The sequence below is a fragment of the Juglans regia genome, chromosome 7 (assembly GCF_001411555.2).
Source record: "Juglans regia cultivar Chandler chromosome 7, Walnut 2.0, whole genome shotgun sequence".
NCBI classification, from domain to species: domain Eukaryota; kingdom Viridiplantae; phylum Streptophyta; class Magnoliopsida; order Fagales; family Juglandaceae; genus Juglans; species Juglans regia.
In genome coordinates, this window is record NC_049907.1 from 52180566 (window position 1) to 52208150 (window position 27585).

General features: G+C 38.9%; 1 protein-coding gene across 2 annotated transcripts in view; it reads left to right on the forward strand.

The window, feature by feature from the left end:
* Window positions 1-703: 703 nt before the first annotated feature.
* Window positions 704-27585, forward strand: part of LOC108991864 (E3 ubiquitin-protein ligase SHPRH) — a 47579-nt gene continuing 20697 nt past the window's right edge. The window contains exons 1-9 of one of the 2 annotated variants that reach the window (XM_035692625.1): window positions 704-827; window positions 966-1811; window positions 2004-2192; window positions 2333-2394; window positions 3181-3673; window positions 4217-4417; window positions 21315-21570; window positions 23221-23461; window positions 23576-24318. In XM_035692625.1, coding sequence (XP_035548518.1) covers window positions 991-1811; window positions 2004-2192; window positions 2333-2394; window positions 3181-3673; window positions 4217-4417; window positions 21315-21570; window positions 23221-23461; window positions 23576-24318 — 3006 coding nt within the window. In that variant the 5' untranslated portion in view covers window positions 704-827; window positions 966-990. The remainder of the gene's footprint in view (window positions 828-965; window positions 1812-2003; window positions 2193-2332; window positions 2395-3180; window positions 3674-4216; window positions 4418-21314; window positions 21571-23220; window positions 23462-23575; window positions 24319-27585) is intronic. The other variant, XM_035692624.1, reaches the window with a different exon arrangement.

The window sequence follows — 27585 nt, forward strand, 5'->3', positions numbered from 1 at the left end:
TTCTTTAGTTGTTGCGTAACGAGAGAGAGAGAGAGAGAGAGAGAGAGAGAGAGAGAGAGAGAGAGAGAGAGAGAGAGAGAGAGAGAGAGAGAGAGAGAGAGAGAGAGAAACCGGTATCCGAAATTTTTTTTTTTAAAAGACTCGGGTATTGGGTTTTAAGTACCTGGGTTTCAAACCTGTACCCGGATCGGGTTGGTCCGGGTTTTTCAACTCGGGTTCTGGACCAGGTAAGGAAAAAATCCAGCCCGGATGAACGGTGCTAGATAAGATGAAATAAAACCATCTCTGAATCCAAACAGGGCCTAGTCCCGTTTGAATTCAGAAAGTATTTCATCTCATCTCATCTTATCATTACAAATTTTTCAATTTTTTATACAAAATGTAATAAACAATTCAAAATTTTCAAATCTCAAAATAATAATAATATTGAAAAATAATATTCTAACAATATTTTATTCAACTCATATAAAATTATCTCATCTCACTATCCAAACTAGCCATTAATGAACAACTGTCAAGATTATATTGGGAGAAAAATTATTCTCATCAGTTACTATTTATTAAAAAAAATACTCCTATACTTTATAAAAGAGTTATAGATATGAAATATGTGATGTGAACAATTGTTAATTTGTAGCAAAACTCGGAACTTTCAGATTAGTGGAGCCCTACTCCTAGACGAAACGTCGTACGTGTACTCACTACTCGCCTTTTCTCTGCGTTCTATCAAACCTTCCAAACTTGCAATTTTCAAGTAGCGCCTGGACCTGGGGTTCAATCTCCTCCGGTTCTTCATTCCAACTCTTACCAAACACATATCGATTGAGGTTTGAAATCCGCCACGTTTCCTATTGTTCTTAACTACGATTCTTTCTTAACCTCATCTTTCTTGGTATTATGTTTCTTAATTCACGTTCTCGTTCCCAAATACTTAACATTGGGAACGTTGGTTATGTCAACAATAGGTGATATTTTTTTGCTTACGGTGTGATGGGTAGAAAGAAGCAAAGCCATCCTCAGCATTCCGTTAAGGCAGTAGTAGAAAGCCATCATATTGCTGAAGCGGGGCCGCGGAATCAGCAAGCTATAAATACCGAGCATGTGCAGAACAATGAATTTAACATAATTGATGAGCCATATTTCGTGGAACTTGATCGGGCTTCTTGGGCTTCAGATGAGCACCTTGATATTTCGGAAGTTGTTCTAATAGATTTGAATTTGAGAGAAGGTTTTTCTGGTTGTGAAGTGAATCATGATTTTTTACTGGATTCCAAGTATTCCTTAAGGTTTAGATTGTGCAACATTCATGAATTTGTAGGTCGTATTAAACTAGGTCATTGGCCTGTGTTATCCTCTAGCGATGTATCTTTAGAATTCATAGAAATATGCACAAGAAAGGATAAAAAGACACACTCGGTGATTTTGTCGGGTAGTTTTGATGGACCAGAAGAGGGTATTTCTGCTCTTGTTCACTTGGCAAGTTTGAAGTTTATGACACTACGGCCAGTTATGGGGGTTACATCTCTAGGGAACACATCATCTCTCAGGGTGAGGGTGGAGATTCTTAAAAGTGCCTTTGAAGCTTGTGAGTCACTTTTGGAGAATACAAGGCAACTATGGAAAAGGAGCATGATGAATGTCATGGCTTGGCTGCGTCCAGAAGGAATGACTTCAGAGGCTAGGTATGGAGTTAATACATCAGCAGAAATGGAAATTGATTTGCACATGGAGATGGGAAATGGTAATCTTGATACAAAGAAACGTGCAAGGCTTGATGCTGCTGGGTTTTATGAAGCCATCAAGCCATCCAAGTTAGTAACAGTGTCTTTCTGTTACCATTATTCTCTTTTTGGTATTTAATTGTTTTAATAATTTTCATTTTACTTGCCAAAAAAAAAAGTATTTATGCTGTATAAATTTATGCAGTTCCTTCATATGTTCTTTTCAAAATCTGAAATTTTCTGGTTTAATTTTTTTTAGTTAATGGTTTATCTCCTGTACAGAGCGGATCCAATGCTTGAACATGACATACTCGACTTGCTTCCTGATCTGAGACCATATCAACGCCGTGCAGCTTACTGGATGATACAACGAGAGAATGGAGATTCAAGAAGTTTTTCATTTTTGTCTCCTTTATGTTTGCGTGTGGATTTTATAGGCACATGTACAAAAATGTTCTACAATCCATTCAGGTATCGATTTTTCAGTTGGTCCTTAGCATTGAGGAAAATAGTTGCAGTGTTCATCGTGCTTTTACTTTATTTTAGTTCTCTCTCTCCCCCCCCCCCCCCTCCCCTTTCCATATGCTTACTTTGCAATTTTGTTTTTTCAGCGGAAACATTTCTTTGCACCCAGAGCAATCTCCACCATATGTCTTTGGTGGAATTCTTGCTGGTACGCACCAGTTCTGTATTGTGTCCTGCCCATGTCAAACCTTTCAATCATAGTCTTCTGCTTTTTTCTTTTTACAACTTCATACCAAATTTGATTAAGATTAAGGCTGCGTTTGGATGTTGAGCTGAGTTGAGTTATTTATGAACAGTAGTGAGTTGAGATGATGAAGTGAGTTTTGTGGGGCTCCCTTAAGATGAGTTTAGATGCGTTTGGATGTTAAGATGAGTTTAGATGTATTTATGGGAAGTTGAAAAAGGTTGTGGGTCCCATGTATAAAGAGGTATTGAGTTGAAAAAGGTTGTAGGTCCCACGTGTAAAGAGGTTTTGAGTTGAAATGAGTTTAATTATTTGGGAGTTGAGTGTTTGGATGTTAAAAGAGGTTTAAATCTGAACCAAACTCAGCTGAACTGAGTTCGGTCAAAGAACCAAATGCAACCTAATGTGGTTCATTACTTATATATGAAAAAAAGATTAATGTGGTTCATTAGATGCTATATATGATATTGACTTATGTACTTGAAAAATTTAATGTTTAGACAAACAGTTTCTAACATTTCTGTTCCAAAATTTTTATGATTTTCTTGGCTCTAGGAGGAAATGAGGTTAAGAATAGGAATGCATAAGATTCTAAGAATGATTTCTTTTCATAAGCCTGTGGAAGATCCTCCTGGGAATGGTGGACATGGTTCTTTGTTTTAAACTATTTAAGGATGCCAAGTGTACATGAGTGTGATTTGCCACTGATTGATTCCACCATGGTGATTATGTCTCTTATTGCTTTCACAGATGAGATGGGTTTGGGAAAAACAGTTGAACTGCTTGCTTGCATCTTTTCTCATCAGAAGTCCGCATCTGAAGATGACATATTTATTGACTCTCAATCAGAATTGCAAAAATCTAATATTAAGAGATTGAAAAGGGAGCGTGTTGAGTGTATATGTGGGGCTGTCAGTGAAAGTCGAAAGTATGAAGGATTATGGGTACAGTGTGATATATGTGACGCTTGGCAACATGCAGATTGTGTTGGGTATTCACCCGAAGGAAAACTAAAGTCTGATGAAGTTTCTGGTTTACAACGATGTGAAAAGAAGTCAATGATCAAGTCAAAAGGGTACATAAGAAGGAAAAAGACAGCTAACATTGCTGTGAGAGATGGGGAACACATTTGCCCATTATGCTTGGAACTGATGCACGCGACTGAATCTCCCCTTGCTACTGGTGCCACTCTTATAGTCTGCCCGGCTCCGATATTACCCCAATGGCATGCCGAAATTATACGGTATAGTTTCTTTTTAAATTGTACTCCCACTCTTGTAAAACTTGATAACTCTTGTAAAACTTTACTTGTTATTGATCTATATACAATCAATCATTAATCTTCATGGAGGAGATTTGTTGGCTCTTCATAGCATTTGACACGATGAGATCTTAGCATTTGACCTGATGAGATCTCCTGTTCTTATAACTTTAGGAAGTTTGCAGTTATCCAAGAACCAGATTCATGCTATGTACCATGATGAAGACATTATAGGAAACTATTTTTTTTTTTTTACATAGGGGTCAACCATTGTGTTTATAGGAGCACATTTGCTCATAAGTGTGATGATGAACAATATTTTTTTGTATTTGATACTGTATGTTCTTTAAATAACTAATTTCTTGTCCCTTTTTGGGATAAAATTTCATAAACAATCCATATTGATTAAAACAAGGCAACTCAATTTGGATCCTTGACTGGATGGTTTACTAAGTTTGTTACCATATTTTTTTATGCATTGAACTGCTGTTCCAACTGACTTATTATTGTTATTTCTTATCGTAGTCATACACGTCCAAGTTCTTTAAGAACTTGTCTCTATGAAGGTGTGAAAATCACTTCTCTTTCAAATACATCTGGTGTGGATATCAGCAAGCTTGTCAGTGCTGATATCGTATTAACCACATATGATGTGCTCAAAGAAGATCTGTCACATGACTTTGATAGGCATGAAGGTGATCGACGCTTCATGAGATTCCAGAAGAGGTTTGTGGTGTTTTTTTTTTTTTTCCCTCTTTTGTAATGACCTTTTTATGTTCTCTTCATGCTGTACAAGTTTCTGAGCATAAGTTATATATTTTTTTAAAATTGCTGGTATGAGATTGCTGGCTTGTGCAGTTGGTGAGAGGGTGCGAGGTGTATTGGTGGCGATTTTAACATCATCTGGTATCCAAGTGAAAGGTCGGGGGATTCTCGTATTGATTTGGCCATGGTTGATTTTTTTGATTTAATCTTTGACCTGGGTTTGGTTTATTTACCTTTGGTAGGGGGCGATTTCACTTGGTCGAATGGGAGGGCATAGTCCAGGTTGGACAGATTTCTTATTTCCCCTTCTTGGGAGGCACATTTCTCTGACTTATGCAAAAAAGGTCTCCCTAGATTAAGTTCTAATCATTTTCCCATCATTTTGGACTGTGGAGGTATTCATGAGGGGCAGAGATATTTTAAATTCGAGAACATGTGGTTAAAAGCTGATGGTTTTGTAGATAAGGTGAGAGAGTGGTGGCCCTCTTATTAGTTGTTGGGTACACCCAGTTTTGTCTTAGCAAGAAAACTAAAAGCATTGAAAAATTATTTGGGGAAATGGAATGTGGAAGTCATCGGGAACATCGTGGATTAGAAAAAGTCACTTTTGGAGGAGCTAATTTGCTTTAATGAAAAAGAGGCTGTTGGGATTCTATCGGTTGATGAGAAGGAAAAGAAACTTGGTGTTGCTACTGAATTGGAAAAAATTACTCTCATGGAGGAGATTTCTTGGCGACAAAAGTCTTGGGCCCTTTGGTTGAAGAAGGGGACAAGTGCACCAAATTCTTTCATAGAGTTGCCAATTCTTATTGAAGGAATAACGCCATTGAGAGGTTCCCCGACATAAGAAAAAAGGAATAATGCCATTGAGGTGCTCCACTCGGAAGATAATTGTCATTATGGATCAATATGAAATTCAGGATCACATTGTTCATTTTTATGAAAAGCTCCTAATAGAGCCTTATTCTTGGCGTCCTAAGGTTGATGGGCTGGTGCTTGATTCGATTGACCAGCCTAGTGCACTTTGGTTGGAGAGAATGTTTGGAGAGGAGAAGGTGCTCAATGTGATAAGAGGAATGGACAAAGATAAAGCTTTGGGTCCAGATGGATTTTCCATGGCTTTTTTTCAGGTTTGTTGGGACATTGTTAGGACAACATCATGAAGGTTTTTCTTGAATTTCATCCATTTATGAAATTTGAGAAAAGTCTTAATGCTACATTCATTGCGCTTATTCCTAACAAAGTTGGGTCCGTGGAGGTGAAGGATTTTTGTCCCATCGGTCTTATTAGTAGTGTATACGAAATCATTTTGAAGATGCGTGCTAACCGTTTGAGTGTGGTTATGGGGAAGATCATCACACAATTTTAAAATGCCTTTGTCAAGGGAAGACAAATTCTTGACTACGTTCTTATTGCTAATGAGTGATTGGAGAGTAGAATCAGAGGTGGCGTTCTAGACATCCTTTGTAAATTGGATATGGAGAAGGCTTTCAACCACGTCAACTGGGCTTTTTTGGTTTTTACCCTTAGTAGGTATGGTTTTGGAGAGAGGTGGTGTAATTGGATGAAGCATTGCATATCTACAGTTAGATTTTTGGTTTTGGTTAACGGCACACTAGTTGGTTTCTTTAACAGCTCCCGGGGATTGAGACAAGGGGATCCACTGTCCCCTTTCCTTTTTGTTTTAGTTATGGATGTGTTGAGCAGAATGTTGAAGGCGATGGTGGATAGGGGATTCATATGGGGCTTTTCGGTGGGCAGCCCTTCTTATGGCAGCGTTAATGTTTCTCATTTAGTCTTTGTGGATTATACTTTGATCCTTTGTGAACCAAATTTTGATTAGATCTATTCTATATGGGCTCTCTTGCTATGTTTTGAAGCCGTATCCTGCCTAAAGGTGAACCTATCAAAGTCTGAAATGATCCTTGTTGGTATGGTCAATAATCGAGGGGATTTGGCTGATATATTGGGCTGCAAAGTCTCTAGCTTGCCTTTGAAGTATCTTGGCCTCCCTTTGGGGGCACCTCATAAATCCAAGGCTATTTGGGATGGGATTATAGAGAAGATTGAATGTCGATTGGCTGGTTGGAAAATGATTTATTTGTCCAAAGGAGGTAGAATCACTTTAATTAAGAGCACCTTATCTAATATTGCAACCTATTTCCTATATCTTTTTCCTTTGCTTGTAGGAGTGGCTAATAGAATGGAAATGATATTTGTGCTTTCTTGTGGGGCGGTATGGAGAATGAGAAGAAATTCCATTTGCTTAAGTGGGATAAGATTTGCACTCCTCTTTCATTGAGATGTTTGAGGATTAGAAAGTTGAAAACTTTCAATAAGGTACTTTTAGGGAAATGGTTGTGGAGGTATCATCAAGAAGGGGACTCTTTGGAGGATTGTTATTGATGCCAAGTATGGGAGTACTTGGGGTGGTTGGTGCTCTAACGAAGTAAGAGGGGATATGGTATGGGAGTGTGGAAATTCATTCATAATGGATGGGGGGAGTTCTTTAGAAATTTTAGATTTGAGATGGGTAGGGGAAATTGGATAAGTTTTTGGCAGGACTAGTGGTGTGGGGATGAGGCCTTGAAGAGTGTTTTCCTCTCTCTCTTCATAATTGCTTTGAATAAAGGTGCTTCCATGTTGATTACATGGACAACACTGCTGGATTTATTCAGTGGTTAGTAAGCTTTATTAGAGATGTCCAAGAGTGGGAAGTGGGGGGACATTACTGAATTTTACAGCTTGCTTTATGCTTTAAGCATAAACTCTGGAGGGGAGGATAGATTACTTTGGAATAAGTTTGATAATAAGAAATTCTCGGTTAGATCTTTATACAAGGTCTTGGCATCACATTTTTCTACTAACTTTTTTCCTTGGAAAAATATTTGGAGATGCAACGTGCCTCATTGATAAGTTGAGAAAGCTTGGTATCGTTGCAATGGATTGGTGCTTTATGTGCAAAAGATGTGGTGAATTGGCGAATCTTCTTCTTCATTGTGATGTGTCGAAGGCTTTGTGGGACGAGGTATTTGCTAAGGCGGGAATTGCTTGGTTGATGCCCAAGAGGGTGGTGAGCCTTTTGGCATGTTGGAGAGGGATTCTAGGAAATCGTCAAATAGCAACCGTTTGGAAGATGATACCTCTTGTCTTATGTGGTGTATTTGGAATGAGAGGAATGGGCGCTGTTTTCAGAATAGAAAACGATCGGTGGAAGGGATTAGAGCTTTTTTTTTTTCATACCTTGCCACTTTGGGCTTCGGTTATTGTATTGGATGGGAATAGTCTTAATGACATTTGTATTGTTTTTCAGGGTTAGCTTGTAATTAGGTGTCTCTCTCTTGTATACTTCCTGTGTATTTGGGCTATGCCTAATTACGTTTTTTAATAAATTTCTTATAAAAAAAAAAGTTTGTATTAGATTGCTTGTAAGGCTCTCAAGTAGTGTAGATCAAGTGTGTTGAGAATTTCTGGCAATCGCCTCCACAAAAATTTCTTCATAGTTGGGGAACTAATTCTGAATGTCATGCAGGTTTGCATGATTGCTTCACTGAATGTGTTAAGAATCTAGGAGGCAGCTTTGGAATTTAGAATGATGAGTTAAAACTATAAAAATTATATTCTAGTTTAATTTTTCATTTGCTATTATTTGGTACTATTGTAATAAAAAGGCTTCCAAAACTAATGAATTTAAATTGAGAGAGGGACTCTCTTTTTCTCTCCATAGTCCATACACCTTTTTCACTGATGATGGTTCCTAGTTCTTAATGATGAGAGTTTGAGTTCAATTTAGGCACCGTTTGGATTCGGAAAATGTTTCATCTCATCTCATCTCATTTCATCACTACAACTTTTTCAAATTTCCACACAAAATATAATAAATAATTCAACTTTTTCAAATTTCAAAACAATAATAATATTAAAAAATAATATTCTAATAATATTTTTTTTCAACTTTCATCTAAATTCATTTCATCTCATCTTTGAATCCAAACCAACCCTTAAATATTAATCATGAGACTCCCGAAACAGCTTCTCATTGAGTTTAAAAGTATTTGCATTAACAGAGGGAAGGTAGACGCAACTTCATGGCGCACCGCTGCTCAAATACTCGAGGACGTTATATGGCAGTAGAAGAATATGGTGGTGGTGGGAGGAGGAATTTTATCTTCATTCTTGAGGAGGGGGGCAGTGGTTGGAGAAGGATGGGGGAGGTGCTGCGTGACTTTTCCTTCGACAAGAGAGGGAACGAAAGACAAGGTGCTGCAGGACGTGGCTCTGCTAGGGAGTCGCATAGCAGACATGTCGGTGGCGTGTCAGAGAAGGAAAACTTGGAGGTGCACAAAATTCCTAGTAAATCCTCATTGGCGAGGCGATCCTATGCGGCAACTCTAAAGACAGGTCATGCTTCGGGAGTTCAAAGTGAAGGAGATTCGCAAATCACGTCTCAGGGCCAGCTTGTAGAGATGCACAATTCCTTAAAGGAGATGGAAACCCAACTTGTCGAGCTAAAGGCAACGATATCTTTCTTGCCTTTGAAAATAGACCGGCTTTCAATTGGAGGCAACAGGGCTGCAAGAAACAAGATAGGCCCGAAGCATTTAAACCCAGTTAAAGGAAAACGGAAGATCAGATTTGGCTCTATCCCTATATCTAGATCCAGGAGAGTTTGGCGGGTCAAAAGGAAATTTGGGTTGTTTGAAGCAGGGTCTACATCGGGTATTGGCGTAGAGACATCAGTAATGGAATGTCATTCGCCTCATGTAACACCGGATAGACCGATAGTCGGTACTACACCCTTGGTCCTCGCAGAGTTGAAGGAAAATGGTGTATTGCTAAGGTCTATAATGAGAGAGTAATTTGTAGGAATTATTCTCATTAAAAAATTCGAAATATAGGTACAAGGTAGTATATATAGATTACAGCTGAAGAGAAAAAAGGAAAGAATAAAGTAGGAAAGAATAAATTAAATACTAACTTCTAAGGAAACTAAATCTCCTAGAATATTCACACATTTACACCCAATATCTCCTAGAATACAGCAGAGTTGACTAGGCAGATTTTGGAAACTCTCCAACACTCCCCCTCAAGCTGGTTTGAAGATGTCTTCCATAGCCAGCTTGCCGATTAAGTTTTCAAACTGTTTCTTAGGCAGTCCTTTTGTAAGTATATCTGCTACTTGCTCAGCTGTAGAAATATAGGGCAAACAGATTACCCCACTATCTACTTTTTCCTTGATGAAATGCTTGTCCACCTCCACATGTTTTGTTTTGTCATGAAAAACTGGATTGTGAGCAATAGCTATTGCAGCTTTATTATCACAATACAGTTTCATTGGTAATGAACTAGTAACTTTCAACTCTTCTAGCAATCTTTTAATCCATAGTGCTTCACAAATTCCATGAGCAACAGCCCTAAACTCAGCCTCTGCACTACTCCTTGCCACCACATTTTGTTTCTTGCTGCGCCATGTTACTAAATTTCCTCCAACAAATGTGCAATAGCCAGAAGTTGATCTTCTATCAGTGACACTTCTAGCCCAATCTGCATCAGTGTATATTTCAACTTGTAAACTCCCATGACCTCCAAACAATAAGCCTTTACCTGGAGTCCCCTTTAGGTACCTTAGGATTTTGTATACAACATCAAAATGTTTAGGTCCTGGTGAGTGCATAAACTAGCTTACCACACTTGTTGCAAAAGCTATGTCAGGCCGTGGGTGAGAGAGATGCAATAGTTTCCCTACTAATCTTTGGTATTGTTCTCTATTGATTACTTCTTCAGGTTTAGCTAGTTGGAGTCTTAGATTAGGCTCTATAGGTGTTTCTGCAGCTTTACAACCTAAAAAACCTGTTTCCCCAAGTAAATCAAGAACATATTTTCGTTGGGAAACAAATATACCTTTCGTTGACCTTGCAAACTCCATGCCAAGAAAATATGTCAAGTTACCTCAGTCTTTGATTTCAAACTCCTTAGCAAGAATCTTCTTTAATCTGTAAATTTCATTACTGTCATCCCCTGTCAGAATAATATCATCAACATAGACAATAAGTATATCTACTTTGCCACCACCAGTGTGTCTATAGAACATAGTGTGGTTAGCTTGACCTTGGTAGTAGCCGTGACTCTTTATTACCTTCCCAAAGTGTTCAAACCAAGCTCTAGGAGATTGCTTAAGTCCATATAAAGACTTCCTCAATCTGCACACCTTCCCCTTGCCTTCTTTGCCTTCAAATCCTGGTGGTAGATTCATAAAAACTTCCTCCTCTAGGTCTCCATTTAAGAAGGCATTCTTCACATCTAATTGATACAAGGGCCAGTTTGAATGGACTGCTAGGGATAGTAACACACAGATTGAGTTCATCTTGGCTACAGGAGCAAAAGTTTCCTAGTAGTCAATTCCATATGTTTGAGTGAACCCCTTTGCCACAAGTCTTGCTTTGTACCTCTCTATACTACCATCAGTCTTGAATTTGACTGTAAATACCCATTTACAGCCCACAGTCTTCTTCCCTTTTGGTAGATCACCAATTTCCCAAGTGCCATTAGCAATTAGTGGGTGATCCAATCTTCTTTAACAGCCAATCTCCATTCTGGGTGATCCAAGACTTCCTGAATGGTTATTGGAATAAACAAGTGAGAAATATTGGATGTAAAGGCCTTATGAGTATCAGAAAGTCTATGATAGGATAGATGTTTGGCAATAGGATGTGTGGTGTAGGTTCTAACTCCTTTCCTAAGGGCTATAGGTAAGTCTAGATCAGAAGAATTGTCTTTAAAAGGAGCAGGAGTGGAAGAGTTACCTGGTGTATTGGAAGGACCAACTTGTAAAGGTGGTGATAATTGGCTTTGCTCCGGATTAGAAGAAGGATTTCTATTATTTTGACGATCTCTTCTTCTAGTATAAACACGAAGTTCAGATGAGGTAATATCTGGTAGTATTTCTCCCCTTGGTTGTGAATCACTTATGCCTTGTATAGGTAGACTAGGAATTCCATTATTTTCACTAGATAAATTTTCTGTTTCCTGACCTTTTAAAGGAGTATGGATTTTCATGTCAATGTCAATGAAAACATTAGGAAAAAGATTAGAAGTTTGCTAGAACTCATATTCACTTTTCTCTTTCCTCCTGAAGATAGTTATGGCTAAAGTAAGACTGTTTTTCAAGGAAAAAGATGTCCATACTGATGTGAGTTTTCTTTGTAATAGGGTTAAAACATTTGTACCCTATCTTATTAGGAGCATATCCGAGGAAAATACATTTTTCTGCCCTAGGGTCAAGTTTGGACCGAAGATGGGTTGGTATATGAACAAAAACAGTGCACCCAAAAACTTTTAGTTGTAAATCTGATGTTACTCGACAAGTAGGGAAAAGGTCCTTTAGGCAGGCTAAATGAGTGATGTATTTTAAAACACGAGTAGGCATCCTATTAATGAGATAATAGGCAGTCAAAATAGCATCACCCCATAAATATTTAGGAACATGCATAGAAAACATGAGGGCACGTGCAACCTCTAATAAATGACGATTCTTCCTCTCCGCAATACCTTTTGTTGTGGGGTGTCACGACAAGTAGATTGATGTTGAACACCTTTTGCTGACAAAAAAGTTCCTAACCTTTTGTTAAAGTATTCAGTACCATTATCACTTCTAAGAATACTTGAATTGATTTTCAACCATATGATAAAAATCCTTGAATAATTTTTCAACTTCAAATTTATCACTCATCAAATACACCCAACACAACCGTGTATGATCGTCAATAAATGTCACAAACCATTTTTTTCCAGATGCAGTAGTGATTTTGGAGGGACCCCAAACATCACTATGAATTAAATAAAAAGGTTTTGAAGCACAATAACCTTTTGATTGATAAGTGTTCCGATGACTCTTAGATAAATGACAAGTATCATAATGAAGAGAGTTGCAATCAACAATTTTAAATAAGCTGGGAAACAAATGTTTTAGATAGAGAAAACTAGGATGTCCAAGTCTAAGGTGCCAAAGCATAATTTGTTCTCGTACAGGCATTGAACGACTACTACTACTACTCAAACCCTGAGCTTGTTTAATGTTGAATAGGGTCTCATCAAAATAATAGAGTCCATCAATCATCCTAGCACTGCCAATCATCCTCCCCGAGAGTTGGTCCTGAAATTCACAATGGGAATCAAAGAATATGACACTGCAGTTAGAATCCCGTGAGAGTTTACTAACAAACAGCAAATTACAAGCAAGTTTAGGAACATGAAGGACAAATTTTAGTTCAATTTTGGCAGAGATTTGGACAGAACCTATGCCTGCAATGGAAGAGAAACTTCCATCTGCAATTCTGACTTTTTTATTACCAGGACAAGGGCAATAAGATTGAAAAAATTGTGAAGTACTAGTCATATGGTCGGATGCACCAGAATCAATAATCCATGGTGCAAGAGTTAAGCCACAAGAGTAGGTACTAGGGGTATCACCTGTTTGGGCCAAGGAACCAGTAGGAGGACCGGATGTAGGAGTGGATTTCAGCAATTGAAGAAGATGATCCACCTGCTCAGCACTTAGGAAATTAGCCTTTGCTTCATTGACTCTAGGGGCTATATGGTTGCTGCCAGAGGTTTCAGATTTGCTGCTCTTCCAGTTTGCAGGCTCTCCATGGAGTTTCCAGCAAGTCTCTCTAGTGTGGTGTGGTTTCTTGCAATAATCACACCATACCCGAGGCTTATCTTCAAACCTCCTTTGGTTAGAATAGGACTGCTGTGCAGAAATATTGGCAGTGGACAGATCTGTGCTAGTAGCACAATAAAGAGCTGGGTTGGCAACAACTAAAGCAGAGTTCTCCACAGTTTCATTCTCCTTTTTTTTTTTCATCATGACATTCCAACGACAATCTTATCTTCGCACCTCAGAAAATACCTCTCCAATTGGAGGTAATGGCTGTCTCCCTAGAATCCTTCCCCTAACTTCATCAAATTCATCATTAAGTCCAGCCAAGAATTTATAAATTCTGGCATTCTCTACCATCTTCTTATTATGATTGCAATCATCAGAATTTTTCCATTCATAATCATTGAATAAGTCTAAATCCTGCCAAAGTCCCTTAAGAACATTGAAATACCTAGTCACACTGCCTTCTCCTTGGTGAGTATTGCTGATTTTCTGCTGCAATTCATATATCTGAGAGTAATTTCCAAGGTCAGAATACATCTAACTAACATTGTCCCAGAGCTCCTTTGTAGTCGAATAGCACATGTAGTTGACAGTAATTTCTTCATCCATAGCATTCACAAGCCATGCCATCACCATGGAATTTTCTGCATCCCATATAACATAGGATGGGTCTGTTTTCTCGGGCTCCTTGGTTTCACCAGTCAAGTACCCTATCTTCCCTCCCTCGAATATACATCCTGACTGATTGTGACCAGCATAGGAAGTTTGCCTCATTCAGTCGTATTTTTGTGATTTGGACTAAATAGGGTTCAGAATGGGTAGGTTTTGGTTCTGGTCTGCTTTTGGATTTAGCCTTGTTTGAAGTATCAGCCATGGTAAAAGGCTTGACAGCAACAAAAAAGAAAGGCAAAGAAGAAGAAGGAAGAAAAACCAAGATGATTTGAGCTGCCAGAGGGAATAGGGTTTTTAGATGAATCAAAAAAGGAACCTTGCTCTTGATACCATCTGGAATAAGAGAGTAATTTATAGGAATTATTCTCATTAAAAAATTTGAAATATAGGTACAAGGCAGTATATATAGATTACAACTGAAGAGAAAGAAGGAAAGAATAAAGTAGGAAATAATAAATTAAATACTAACTTCTAAGGAAACTAAATCTCCTAAAATTTTCACACATTTACACCCAATATCTCCTAGAATATGGCAGAGTTGACTAGGCAGATTTTGGAAACTTTCCAACACATGGTCTGAAGGAGATGTAGGAACCCCAAAGGTAAAGGGACTTGTTGTCACCCCAGAATCTCCAATGAAAACCATGATACCATTGGAGCGAACCAATGGGGTTGCTGGAGAACCAAAGGGTTTGGAGTTGGTGTCTCATGTAGATGAATGCCTAGAGTTGGGAGTGCATTTGGATACTGTGTCTGGGGATAATGTTGCTCCCTTGGTGTCTTTTCCACCAATAACGGACTGGATTTTGCCTAAAGTTAACGAGATTCAACAGTTTGTGGGCATTTCACATGGAGGATGTGAAGACCAATTCAATGAACTAATCACTACGATTGAGGCAAGCCACGCACTTGAAACCAAAAGTTTCAAGAAAAGCAGAGAGTTACAGTGTCTTTCTTGGAAAATTAACTACGACGCTAAGGGTGGTAGCTCAACTAGAGGGAAGTCTAAAGGGAGGACATTGTGAAGACGAGAATCGGTTGGGTGTTCAGGTAGAGTTTTAGGTCTACGAGAAACAAGGGTTGGGAACCGGTTTGGTGTATTTTGGGTTGTTTATTTCACGTTGGGTCATTAGGGGCTTTTTGGGTCATTTTGGGCAAGGTGTTTTCTTGTAAACATTTTGTGTACTTGGTTTCTCCTTTGATATATAATATTTTTTTACTTATAAAAAAAAGAAAGAAAGAAGGTAACGAAAGAGATGATCCTGGGGATGTTCACGGTGATCTGGTTCATTAGAACACTTGAGGAATGTTTAACTAGTGAGAAAAAAGAGTCTTCACAACCTCATGAGATGGTAATAGAAGCTATATTGCTCAGAGATGTTCCAATTCTCAAGGTCGATATCTAAAGTTAGGGGAATATGGAGGTGATGGCAAACAAAATTTATCTTCATACCTGAAGAAATGGAGGGGAGAAAGGGTAGAAGAAAATGGTGGTTGCATTGCGAGAAGCCTACGACAATTTGGAAAAGGGAAGAAAAGTTGGTCTATCAAGTACTCAAAACACAACCCAAAAGTGCCGACCTTGATGGAAGGTGTGCCTAAGTCTTACACAGATGTGGTTCGGGCACTTGGTCTTGTCGCCAACTGTGACAAACTAGCAAAAAGTGGGCTGGGATTTGCAACAGCACCATTGCTAAGGGCAAGGGGAAATTCTGGGATTTCTAAAGAGAGAGGTAGCCACTGTGAAGATTGCACAGACGTTTGTAGCCTGAAGAAGTAACGTATAAATGAAAAGGGGCTCCCTGATCAAGAGAGGAGATGTAGAGCAGACTGAAGCTCTTTTCCTTATTAAACAAGATTTGTTAAAAGTCAGACAGTCGGTTAACTCGATTATTCAGAGGGTAGATAAGAAAATGGTCTTAGGCTTGTGCTTGGGATCGAAATCTTCAGGCTTGGGCAATTAGGGGCTGAATAAGGTAGCTAATATAAGACTGAGCCAGGAAAGGAGATACACTCGGGTCGAGAAAGGCAAATTAAAAGCCCAATCCACCAACCCCTGTTCGACCCAAAGTTGGCGGGTCAAACAATCCAAGCTACTAGAAATGGGTTCCGCGTCTACTATCGGCAAAGAAACGCCGACGTCATCTAACCATTGGTCGGTGACCACATACAATCCATTGTTGGGAACAGGCGACCTGGAGGGTGGGATCTTGGTCAATGGAGTGTCGAAGTTGAGGCTGTCGATGAAGTTAGAACCCGAGAATGGTATTTTGGGATGTGTAATGGGTTCTTAGGTAGCGGAAGAGGGCCAAAATGAGTTGGTGAGCTCCTTTGAGACATTTGGAAGTCCAACAACTATAGAGTTTGAACAGGATGTATAAGAAATGGGCATTGAGATGCCGATGGTGGAAGATACTGAGATGGTAGGTGCAAGAGACGTCCAAACAGATGCTGGTACCTTGATAATCTTTATGCCCAAAGCCTCCAAACGCAATAATAAGGAGGGGAGCTTCAGACATCAGTAGGTAAGGTTTTGGAGGTAGCAGATGGTATGGACAATGGTGTTGACGATCCGTGGGATGAGCCTACCTCTTTGAACTTAATGTATCCGTTGAATGCTCAGATGCAAGCACAAGATTGGGTACTATTTAAAGCCAAGGAGATTCAACTGTGTGTAGGACTCCCCTACATTGGTTTTGAAGATCAATTATTGGCCTTATTCGCAGCTATTGAATCTGAACACTCCAATTCAGTCATGGAGTGTCATTCAGCCAAGAAAAGCGAAAGGGATTAAAGAGACTTACTTGGTTGGTGAACTATGAAGGTGGTGCGAGTCATGGTAGGACCAAGGGTAGGGCAACATCGGTGGTTTTATGTAGCTCCAAATCATCTCGTGGAATGTAAGGGGTCTGAATGAGTCAGTGAAGTGCATCAAAGTAAGAAATCATCTCCATGGTTGGAAAGTAGACGTTGTATGTTTACAAGAGACGAAATTGGAGTTCATCTCCCTCAGCATCATATAGAGTTTGTGGAGTTGTTGTCAAGTGGGGTGGTCATATTCTCTTCTAAAGGGGCATCAAGAGGTATCTTGGTAATGTGGGATAAAAGGGTGGTGGAAAAGATGGATGTGTGGGGGAATTTACGGTGGCCATATTTTTCAAGAATGTAGAAGATAGTCATCAATGGGCCTTTGTTGTTGTTTATGGCCCTAATTCAAATATTGCGAGAAGAGTCTTGTGGGATGGATTGATTGGTCTTTGTAGCCTATGGAGCCTTCCTTGGTGCATTGTGGGTGATTTTAATGTTAGTCGCTTCCTAAGCGAATGATCAGGAGGTCGTAGCTCTAGTTCAGCCATTGCGATTTTTTTTTTTTTTTGCTTCATTTATGAGCAAGATCTTTTGGACATCCCTCTAGTTGGTGGCACCTTCTCGTGGTCTATTTATATAGAGCACCCCATCTTGGTCAAGAGTTGATAGATTCCTTATCTGACCAGATTGGGAAGCACATTTTCCGGATCTAATCTAGAAATGACTTCCAAGGTTGTTCTTGGATCACTTCCCTATTATCATTGATTGTGTAGGTATCTATGTAAGTAAAAGATATTGCAAGTTTGAGAACATGTGGCTGAAATCGGAAGGCTTTGGTCACCCTATCCCATACAAGACAATTCTAGCTCCGTGTTGGCTTATAAGCCGAAGGCTTTAAAGAAGGATTTGAAGAATTGGAATGAGCAAATATTTGGAAATGGAGAACACTGAAAAAACTCCCTCTTCGATGAATTACAGGGTTTGGAGGGTGTGGAGGAGGAGAGTGGTCTTTCAGAAGAAGAAAAGGCTCACAAAAAGCTTGTGACCTTGGATGTTGAAAGGATGGTTATAATGGAAGAGATTTCTTGGAGACAAAAATCAATGGCTTTATGGTTAAAAGAATGGGACAAGTGCACCAAGTTCTTCCATCGCTTGGCTAATTAACATAGAAGACACAATGGGAGGATCACGTCGAACCCTCTTGAGATCACGCATCACATCACCAACTATTATGATTGACTACTCTCAAAACAACTTTCTTGGAGACCGAGACTAGGGGCTTTTGGTTCCTTGATTGCACTCAGCTTAGCTGAGTTCGGTTCAGATTTAGGCCTTTTCTAATATTCAAACACCGAATTCTCAAATCACTAAACTTATCTCAACTTAAAATCTCTTTACACGTGGGACTCACAACCTTTTTCAACTTTCCATAAATACATCTAAACTCATCTTAGATGGGTCCCACAGAACTCACTCCATCATCTCAACTCACTACTATTCATAGAGAGCTCAGCTCAACATTCAAACACAACCTAGATGTCTTGTTTTTGAGTCACTTGACCATCAAGAAGCAAGCTGGTTAGAGGGGCCATTCAAGGAAGTGGAGATTTGCAAGGTGGTGAAAAGTATGGCAGGTGACAAAGCTATGGGTCTGGGTGGGTTGACTATGGCTTTCTTTTAGGCATGTTGGGAAGTAGTTAAAGATGACATCATGAGCTTCTTCCATGAGTTTCATGAAAGAGGTAGTTTTGAAAAAAGCCTTAATGCTACTTTCGTTGCTCTCATTCCAAAAAAAAAAAGGGTGGTGGAGATTAAGGATTTTCATCCCATTAGCTTGGTGAGTGGGATGCAGAAATTCCTTTCGAACGTATTGGTTAATAGATTGAGCACGATGTTGGAGAACGTTATTTTTAAGCTCCAAAATGCCTTTGTATGAGGTAGAAAAATTCTTGACTCGGTTCTTATTTCCAATGAATGCTTGAATAGTAGACTCAAGTTGGGTGAACCAGGGTTATTATGCAAACTTGATATGGATAAGGCATATGATCATGTTAATTGGAATTTTTTGTTACACATGCTTGAGAGGTGTGGCCTTGGTGAGAAATAGTGCTCTTGGATTAAATTCTGTATATCCACTGTACATTTCTCCATTTTGGTGAGCAATACTCCAATGGGTTTCTTCAGAAGCTCAAGCCAGGGGTTTGAGACAAGGTGATCCCCTATCTCCATTAACTTTTGTTTTCATAATGGAAGCTTTTGGTAAAATGGTCGCAAGTCTTGTGGAAGTCGGATTTCTATCTACATTTGTAGTGGGGGAAGCAAGAACCAGCACTCTTGAGATGACTTACCTCTTATTTGCAGATGATACTCTTATCTTCTGTGGAGCTGATCAAAATCACATTCAAGATTTGAGGACTCTCTTACTTTGCTTTGAAGCAGCATCGGGATTGAAAGTAAATTTAGCCAAGTAGAACTAGTTCCAGTTGGAAATGTTTCAAATGTATTGAACTTGGCCATTATCCTGGGGTCCAAAGTTTCAACCTTTTTAATGAAGTATCTCTGTCTTCCCTTGGGTACTTTATTTAAGTTGAAGTCTATATGGGATGAGGTGTTGGAAAAAATGGAGCGTAATATGACTAGCTGGAAAAGGATATACTTGTCCAAAGGTGGTAGAGTTACGTTGATAAAAAGTACTCCCACATAACTTTTATCACTATTTCCACTACCTTGCAAGGTGGCTTACCGGTTCAAGTTTCATTTGGTGAATTGGTCTATGGTATGTACGCCAATACGCGAAGAAGGGTTGGAATTCGGAACTTTTTTTTCCATATGGCCTTATTGGGTAAGTGGTTGTGGAGATACCAAAAGGGGAAGGGAGCTTTATGGAGGGTTATAATAGATCTAAAATATGGTTGATATTGGGGAGAATGGTGCTTGAATGAGGTGAGCAGATCACATAGGGTGGGCTTTGGAAACACATAAGAAGAGGATGGACAATCTTCTCTTGATACATACGCTTTGTAGTTGGGTTGGTTTCAAAATTAGACTTTGGCATGATTTATGGTGTGGTGGTCGAACCCTAAAGGAAGCTTAACCTGCAATGTACGCTATTGCATGGAGACAAAAGGCTTCAATTGCAGACCTTATGGATCTATGTAGTGGTTCTCCTCAATGGAATGCCATTGTCCTTGAGCTACACAAGATTGAGAAATTGACACATTTACAAATTTCTTCAATCTTGTGTATACTTGTGAAGTGAATGCAGGAGCTGTCAAGATCTTTTGGTCTCCGTCCAAGAAGGGGAGATTCGCTGTACGTTCGTTCTACAAGTCCCTTATGACACAAAATACAAATCCATTCCCATGGAAGAATGTATGGAAGACTAAGGCCCCTCTAAAAGCTTCTTTCTTTGTATGGTCAACTTCATTGGGAAGATCGTCACCTATAGTTAATCTAAGGAAATGCTGAATCATTGTGTTAGATTGGCACTATATGTGCAAGAAAAGTGGGGAGTCCGTGGACCACCTATAGTTGCATTGTGCTGCAGCCATGAGCTTATGGAATGATATCTTTGCTAGAGTGGGGCTCCATTTGGGTGATGCGACGAAGGTTGTTGATTTACTGGCCAGATGGAGAGGCATCCAAGGTAACTCTCAAATAGCAGCTATGTGGAAGATGGTCCCGATCTGATTATGGTGGTGCATATGGTTGGACATGAATGGTCGGAGTTTTGAGGATCGTGAGTAGACAATGGACGAGCTTAGAACGTTCTTTATTAATGCCTTATTCCATTGGTCGATTGTAATAGATTTTAATGTCATGAACGTTTATGATTTCCTTGTATCTTTAGACACTCATGCATAGCTATTGCTCTTGTATATGTCTGAGACATGCATCCATCCTACCCGATTGTCTTACTGCTGTAAAATCTCAATGGAAACTGCTTAGTTGGAATGTGGTTTTAGATGAATTTGCAAGATTATGACCATTGTGCAAAACCTTTATATTGTGAGGATTTACCAGCACCATATCTAAAGGCTGTTGATTTTCATGATTTATTTTTTTGATAAGTAAGAGTAAAACTTCATTGATAGAAAAAGGCATAGCCGGAGTACATAGGAAGTATACACAGAATAAATGATAATCATGAATTGATTTTCGTGAATTATAATCATTATCCTTGTCCATTTCTTTTGCTTTGGGTGTGAAGGTGTTGATGTTGATCTGGATCTATTTATTTTTGCTTCAGAATAGATATTTTATCCTGATTACTTTCAACCATCACTGGATAGTGATATGTTTTTCAGGTTTGTTTTATTTTTGTTTGTTCATTACCTTGTGCCTTATTAAAGGAAGCCACAATTTTATGTTGGAAACTCTGCCTGCGTTATCAATTTTTTCATGATGAGTTCATATACTTCCTATGTACTTGGGCAACACCTATTTACTTGACACAATAAAATTTTATTTTACCTATCAAAAAATCATTTTTGCATGATGAGCCCCAAGACAAGGAGGAACCTTAGATAGGTTGATGGCCAGCTTAAAACATAGTCATATATGAGTAATTATCTATTGTAAAAGAGTTACGCTGCCCACTTGTGAAGAAGACTTTTGGTTTCCTTCGATACCGTTCTCTTGAAGCATTAATGAGTTGATTTTGGATTCAGAGCTCTCTGGTCAAATGTTTCAAGATGGGTGGTCATTTGGTTGCAGGTATCCTGTTAATCCAACTCCGCTCACCAGAATATTCTGGTGGAGGATTTGCTTGGATGAAGCTCAAATGGTGGAAACTAATGCTGGTGCTGCCACAGAAATGGCTCTTCGGTTATATGCTAAGCATCGCTGGTGCATAACAGGGACTCCAATACAACGCAAACTGGACGACTTGTATGGGCTTCTACGATTTCTTAAAGCAAGTCCTTTTGATGTTTCGAGGTGGTGGAGTGAAGTTGTACGAGATCCGTATGAGGTATGTGGTTCTCTATAGTTTTCATGAGGTGTGCAATGGTGGTTACTCAAAATTCAGCCATTTAGATTCTTTGACCAATATTGCCATCATATCATAAATATATGTTGAATTCAGCCATTGCATTATTTATCACAAGGTGCACATTATTTTACATGTGTGAGTATGAGAGAGATTGACTTTGAGATCTCTCTCTTGGATGAAGAAGAGAGAGAGAGAGGCGTTCTTTTAGACAAAACCATGAAAAAGGGATGACTGAAAGTGAAATATATTCATGTCTCTCTGACATATCAGAAGCTATGACGAGTTTCCTAAAATTTTTTTATAATGGAATTTGTTTCAGACGTTGTAAGAACTTATAGTGTTAGGTTTGAAGGATGATGCAATTTAGATATGTAGAAAGCATTGGGTAGCCTGTGAGAACACCTCAAGACGTGGTGAAAATTTCTGAGTGTAGGGTATGCTTTATTTGAATGTTACCGATAACAAAATGTTCTAAGTGAGTGTTGATTCGGACCTCTTCCTAAGTTATTACTGATTAATAAAGTTTTGACGATGTCATTACTGATAATTTTTTTTTTTGATGATGTCATTGACAGAATCACCGGCCAGTAGTTGCATTAGTGGAACATCCCCCAATCTCCATCATCTGGTGAATGATAAAATGCAGCCTGGTTTTGAATTCATTACCTTTATCAATCGATTGAGGAATTTAGCAGCTAAAGAAAAATGGAACATAAAAGAGGAATATTCGTTGCAAATGATGATCGATAACTAGCATTGGCCCATCAAGGAAGCGATAGTGCTAAGAGATTTCTGAGCATTCCCTCAGCTGTTTGAATGAACTGCCCACATGCAATGGATCATAAAAGACGGGGTCTATTATTTTCCTTAGGAACAATACAAATGGGGGAGAAGGCAAGCTGAAGAAAACTAGGGTTCCAAAAAGCTTGCCTTATATTAATATAAATCCTAGAAAGGGACACCTGTACTATACCCCTCAACTACAAGCTAGCGTGCAATGGCTTTTCAGCCATTGTTGCTTGCTGATTGGAGGCTTGAAAATCTCCCTTTCGCCTCTCCTTCCTGTTTCCATTCTGATTGATTCGATTCTTGCTTCATGCAAGTTCTTGGTTCACCCCTTGTTGTGTTGCTCAAAATCCATTGGACATAGTATAAAATATCTTGCCACATGTTTTTCTACCAGAGTTGGCATGCTTGATGAAAAAAAGTGGCATGGTGACTTGAATAAAAATTTGAGGGATTACAAGGAGTCAGGAAAACCCAATTTAGGCTGTGTTTGGATATTGAATTGAGTTGAGATGATAAAATATTGTTAGAATATTATTTTTTAATATTATTATTATTTTGGGATTTTAAGTTGAATTGTTTATTATGTTTTGTGTTGGAATTTGAAAAAGTTGTAATGATGAGTTGAGATGAGTTTGAGATCCAAACGTACCCTAATGGAACATAACTTATACCTAAATGCCCCCCTCCCCAGATAATGAAGTAAAATGGACAATGGATCTTTGGTGTACATTTACAAATGTCCTTTAGTCTCTTTTCTTGAGTGGCTTTACCGTGTCTTTGTGGAGTTCCAAATATTTGTATATTTCTCCAGCTTCTTAAATTTTCTCTCTACCTTTCCAGAGGAGAGATGCAGGAGCTGTGGAATTTACACATAAGTTCTTTAAACAAATCATGTGGCGTTCATCAAAAAAAGATGTAGCAGATGAGTTGCAGCTTCCCCCTCAGGATGAGTGTGTTTCTTGGCTCATTTTCTCACCAATTGAAGAGCACTTTTACCAAAGGCAACATGAAACTTGTATGAGTTATGCCCGTGAAGTAATTGATAGTTTGAAAGATGTTTTTCTCAAGAGAAAAGTCCAAGGTGGTTAATTTTTTTTTTCCTGACTTATATAAGAGTCACAAGAAAGTATACCAATTTTCAAGTAGGGCAAGCAATTTTTTAAGTTTATCCTATGTTCATGCTTACTTTTTGCAGGTTGTGTATCTTCTGATGCTTTTGCTGATCCTTTTGTGACCCATGCGGAGGCTGGAAAGCTGCTGAACACACTCTTGAAGCTTCGCCAGGCCTGCTGCCATCCTCAAGTAGGAAGCTCTGGTCTGCGTTCTTTGCAACAATCCCCCATGACTATGGAGGAAATTCTACATGTGCTCATTGGTAAGACCAGGATAGAAGGGGAAGAAGCTCTGAGGAGAATAGTTGTTGCTTTAAATGGGCTTGCTGGGATAGCTATAATTGAGAACAAATTTTGTCAAGCAGTGTCATTGTACAAGGAAGCATTGGCTTTAGTTGAAGAGCACTCTGAAGATTTTCGTCTAGACCCTCTATTGAATATTCACATTCATCATAATCTTGCTGAGATCTGCTCAGAACAACTCCACCTAGAGGGACAACAGTTCCATGGAAGCTGTGAAAAGAAGGCCTTGAAAATGCATGGGATTGAAGAGTGTAATCAACAAGAAGTGAAGAGGCGAAAAGTGAGTGGGGAAAACGATGTGGATTTCACATTTGAGGCTGATCCAGCATATTGTACATTGAGCATATCAGAAAATAGCTCAAATGGTGAGCAAGAATGTGATATTGAGCCCCATTTATCATCCAGTTATATTACTGAAAGATCTTTAAGACCAGTATGTGAGGATATAAAGCAGAAGTATTTATCTGCGTTTAGTTCAAAGCTATCTGTAGCTCAACTAGAGTTCAGAAAATCTTACATGCAGGTATGTTTCCTCCTAATCTCCTTGGCATGGGGAATTTATTACACAATATATATCTTATATTTTTAATCTATCAAATTCAAAATAATACACGCTGATGGTATGAATCTACTATCAATTTGTGCTGCAATTGGATTATACATTACAATTAATGACAGCTCTATATGCAATCAGTTCATAAGTTTCTGGTGAAACTTGAAAAATTGTTAGAGGCTCATAAAAAATTGTAGATCCATTTGCATCTTTCTCATACAACACCAAAGTTCCATGAGGAAGTGATCCAAGCATACATTTCTAACTAACCAAAATTGAACATAAGCTAGCTATACAGTTGGCAACTGCATTTGTTTCCTAGACATGTTGAGGCCTCCAAGAAAAAAAATTCAGCCAATTTAGAGATCTTCCCAACCACTGTTCTCACCTACCCTCCAAGGGAGTTCTTAGGATCATTATCAATCCTCCGCATTTGTCATGCAAATGGTAATGGTAATAGTTCTCAAAATCCTCTGACCTCCCAAATCCATGTCAATTCAGATAAGGCCCTGGTCATGTTTTTAATAATTAATGCATTTTATTTTATTTATCGGTAATAATGCATTTTATTAAAAGCACAAAGGGGTTAAACCCAAGTACATAGGGAATATGCAAAGGAAACACCCAACTTATGAGAAGAAGAAAAGGAGCACAAGTCTTTTAAGTCTAGAAAACTAAGAGATACAATGTTGTGGTGGACGACCTTCCAAAGATAGAAGGTATTGATGAGAGTAGCTTTTAACTCCAACACCGTCCTTTTTCAGCCTTCAAAAGCTCGATTGTTGTGTTATTGCTAAATACACCACGTTAAGCATAGGTGGCCTCCATCTTCCAAACATTTGAATTTCTTTGGCCTCAACCAGGATTCCACGAGCATACAAACAACTCCACTCGTTGGGGGCATTACTCACTCAATCCTTAAAGTGCTAAATATTGCCATCCATAACTCACTAGCCAATTCTTTTTTTTTTTTTTGATTGGCAATCAAGGTATTTTATTCATAAGAGTAGGCAAAGCCCAAGTATACATGGAGTATTCATGAGAAATACCTAACAAGAGTTTACAACTGATAGTAAAAAGTCTTTGGAGGGAGAGAAATGCTAGAAGTTTCAAAGATCAAGAGAGAACAATGGATGAGCTAAGATTTTTCTTTTTTTAACTCATTATTCTTATGGGCGGGGGCCATAGTTTGTAACGAACTTAGTGTCCATTATCTTCTTCTTTCTATTGTAACCTCTAGTTAGACGTTCTTTATGTATACTTCCTATGTACCTAGTCTTTGCCTATTTCTATGAATATAATATCTTTGATTACCTATCAAAAAAGTAGAAAGTCATTAACATTTAGTCTATTACATACAATGGCCCCCACCCATGAGAACAATGTTTTAAAGAAAAAAACTTTCAGCTCCTCCATTGTCTTCTCACAATTTTCAAAGCTTCTATCATTTCGTTTTTCCATATACACCGACACATGCAGATGGGGACCATTTTCTAGATTGCTGCGACTTGTGAATTACTGCGGAGACCTCTCCAGCTAGGTAGAAAATCCACCAAACTAAAAGGCATGACCCATAATAAACTGAGTCCTGTGAAGAAGTAATCCCACATGTTCCTTGCCACCTCACAATGTAGAAAAAGATGATCTACCGATTCCCCATTGTTCTTGCACATACAATGCCAATCCAACATCATTATCCGACGTCACTGATAAAAAAAAAAAATCATTATCCGACGTTTCTTGAAGTTATCTGTGGTGAGAATTCTGCCTAATACTGCTGTCCAGACAAAAAAAAGCAGCTTTTGAAGGGAGCTTTTGTCTGTCAAGTGCTCTTCCATGGAAATGTGTGCATGCTTGGGCTCGTTAAAACTTTGTGAAATGATCTGACAGTGAACTTGCCTTTCTTAGATGGAATCCAAATCATTCTATCCATGGTACCCTCAGTCATACGCACACAATATAGTACCACATAGAGCTCTGTGATCATCTCCAACTCCCAGTCTTGGGCTGTCATAATAAAATCAACATTCCATTGAGGGGAGCCACCAAAAAACACCAAGAGGTCTGTTATCGCTGCATCGTTCACTCGTGCGAGCTCAAATATGGCAGAAAAAGTATCTATGAAGCTTCGTTCACCACCCCAGTTGTCATACCAAAATCTGACATGAGAGCCATCGCCCGCTACAAAATGTGTATGTCTCCTGAACATCTCCCAACCCTTCCTAATTCACATTGTGCTAGCCAATTCGCAATGTAGTAAAAGGTGATCATTGCTTTCCCCATTTTTATTATATATGGTACACCGATTTAATACAATGATGCTGCATCTTGCTAAAATTATCAGAGGATCTTTTTGAGGTTTGCCACCTAACAAAAATGCACTCGTTGAAGGGCATTATTTCTTGAAATATACTTCCAAATAAATGAAGAGCCAGTTAAAGGGAGCTCTTTGAAATAGGATTTAACCTAAAAAAATACTGTCTTTTGGATGGGATCCAACATCTTAGATCATCACCTCTCTCTCCACCACAAAGAATACAACTTGTTGAAGAGAGCATCTCCATTTCCTAATCCCAAGTGCTCTAAATAAAATTTACATGCCACTGGGGCATGCCATTTGAAAGTTGCAATTGTTCTACAACCAAAGCCTCCTTTGCATTGGGATAAATGCTACGACTTGGGGAAGACAGTTGATCTCCCCCCCCCTTCTTGCATTTGAATGATTTAGGAGAAGAGGCTAATGCGAGGGCATACAATGGCCTTATCTTGTGATCCCTTATTGCCCACCACTTGGTAGCTGCTCCTCACACTTGTGTAATAACCTTTTTTGTCCATCAAACACCCTCAAAAGGTGGCCGCCTTTATCAGTAGTTACTTGTCACAGGATTTTGCACAAGCTGGACAACAATCCTAGGTGGGAAAAAGTTGGCATTTAGTCGTAATTGGGAGGGAGAAGTTCAAGCTCTTTATAATGATTTCAAGTGGCTCCAATTGTAATGTCGACTGGTCCTTTGGAAGCATGGGTCCAGGGGTGGCTTGGACCTTCTTTGAGTTGTTACAAATGATATTAGAGCCAAACCTAACCAGAATTGTGAGACTTCAGCTGTGCCACCTATGCTGAACTTGGCCTAACAAGGATGTCGGGATTTAAGGGGAAGATTGTAATACCTGTATTGTGTATGGGAAGGTAGTAAATGGGACCTTGCATTGCTTGGGGGAGAAGTTCAAGCCCTTTAA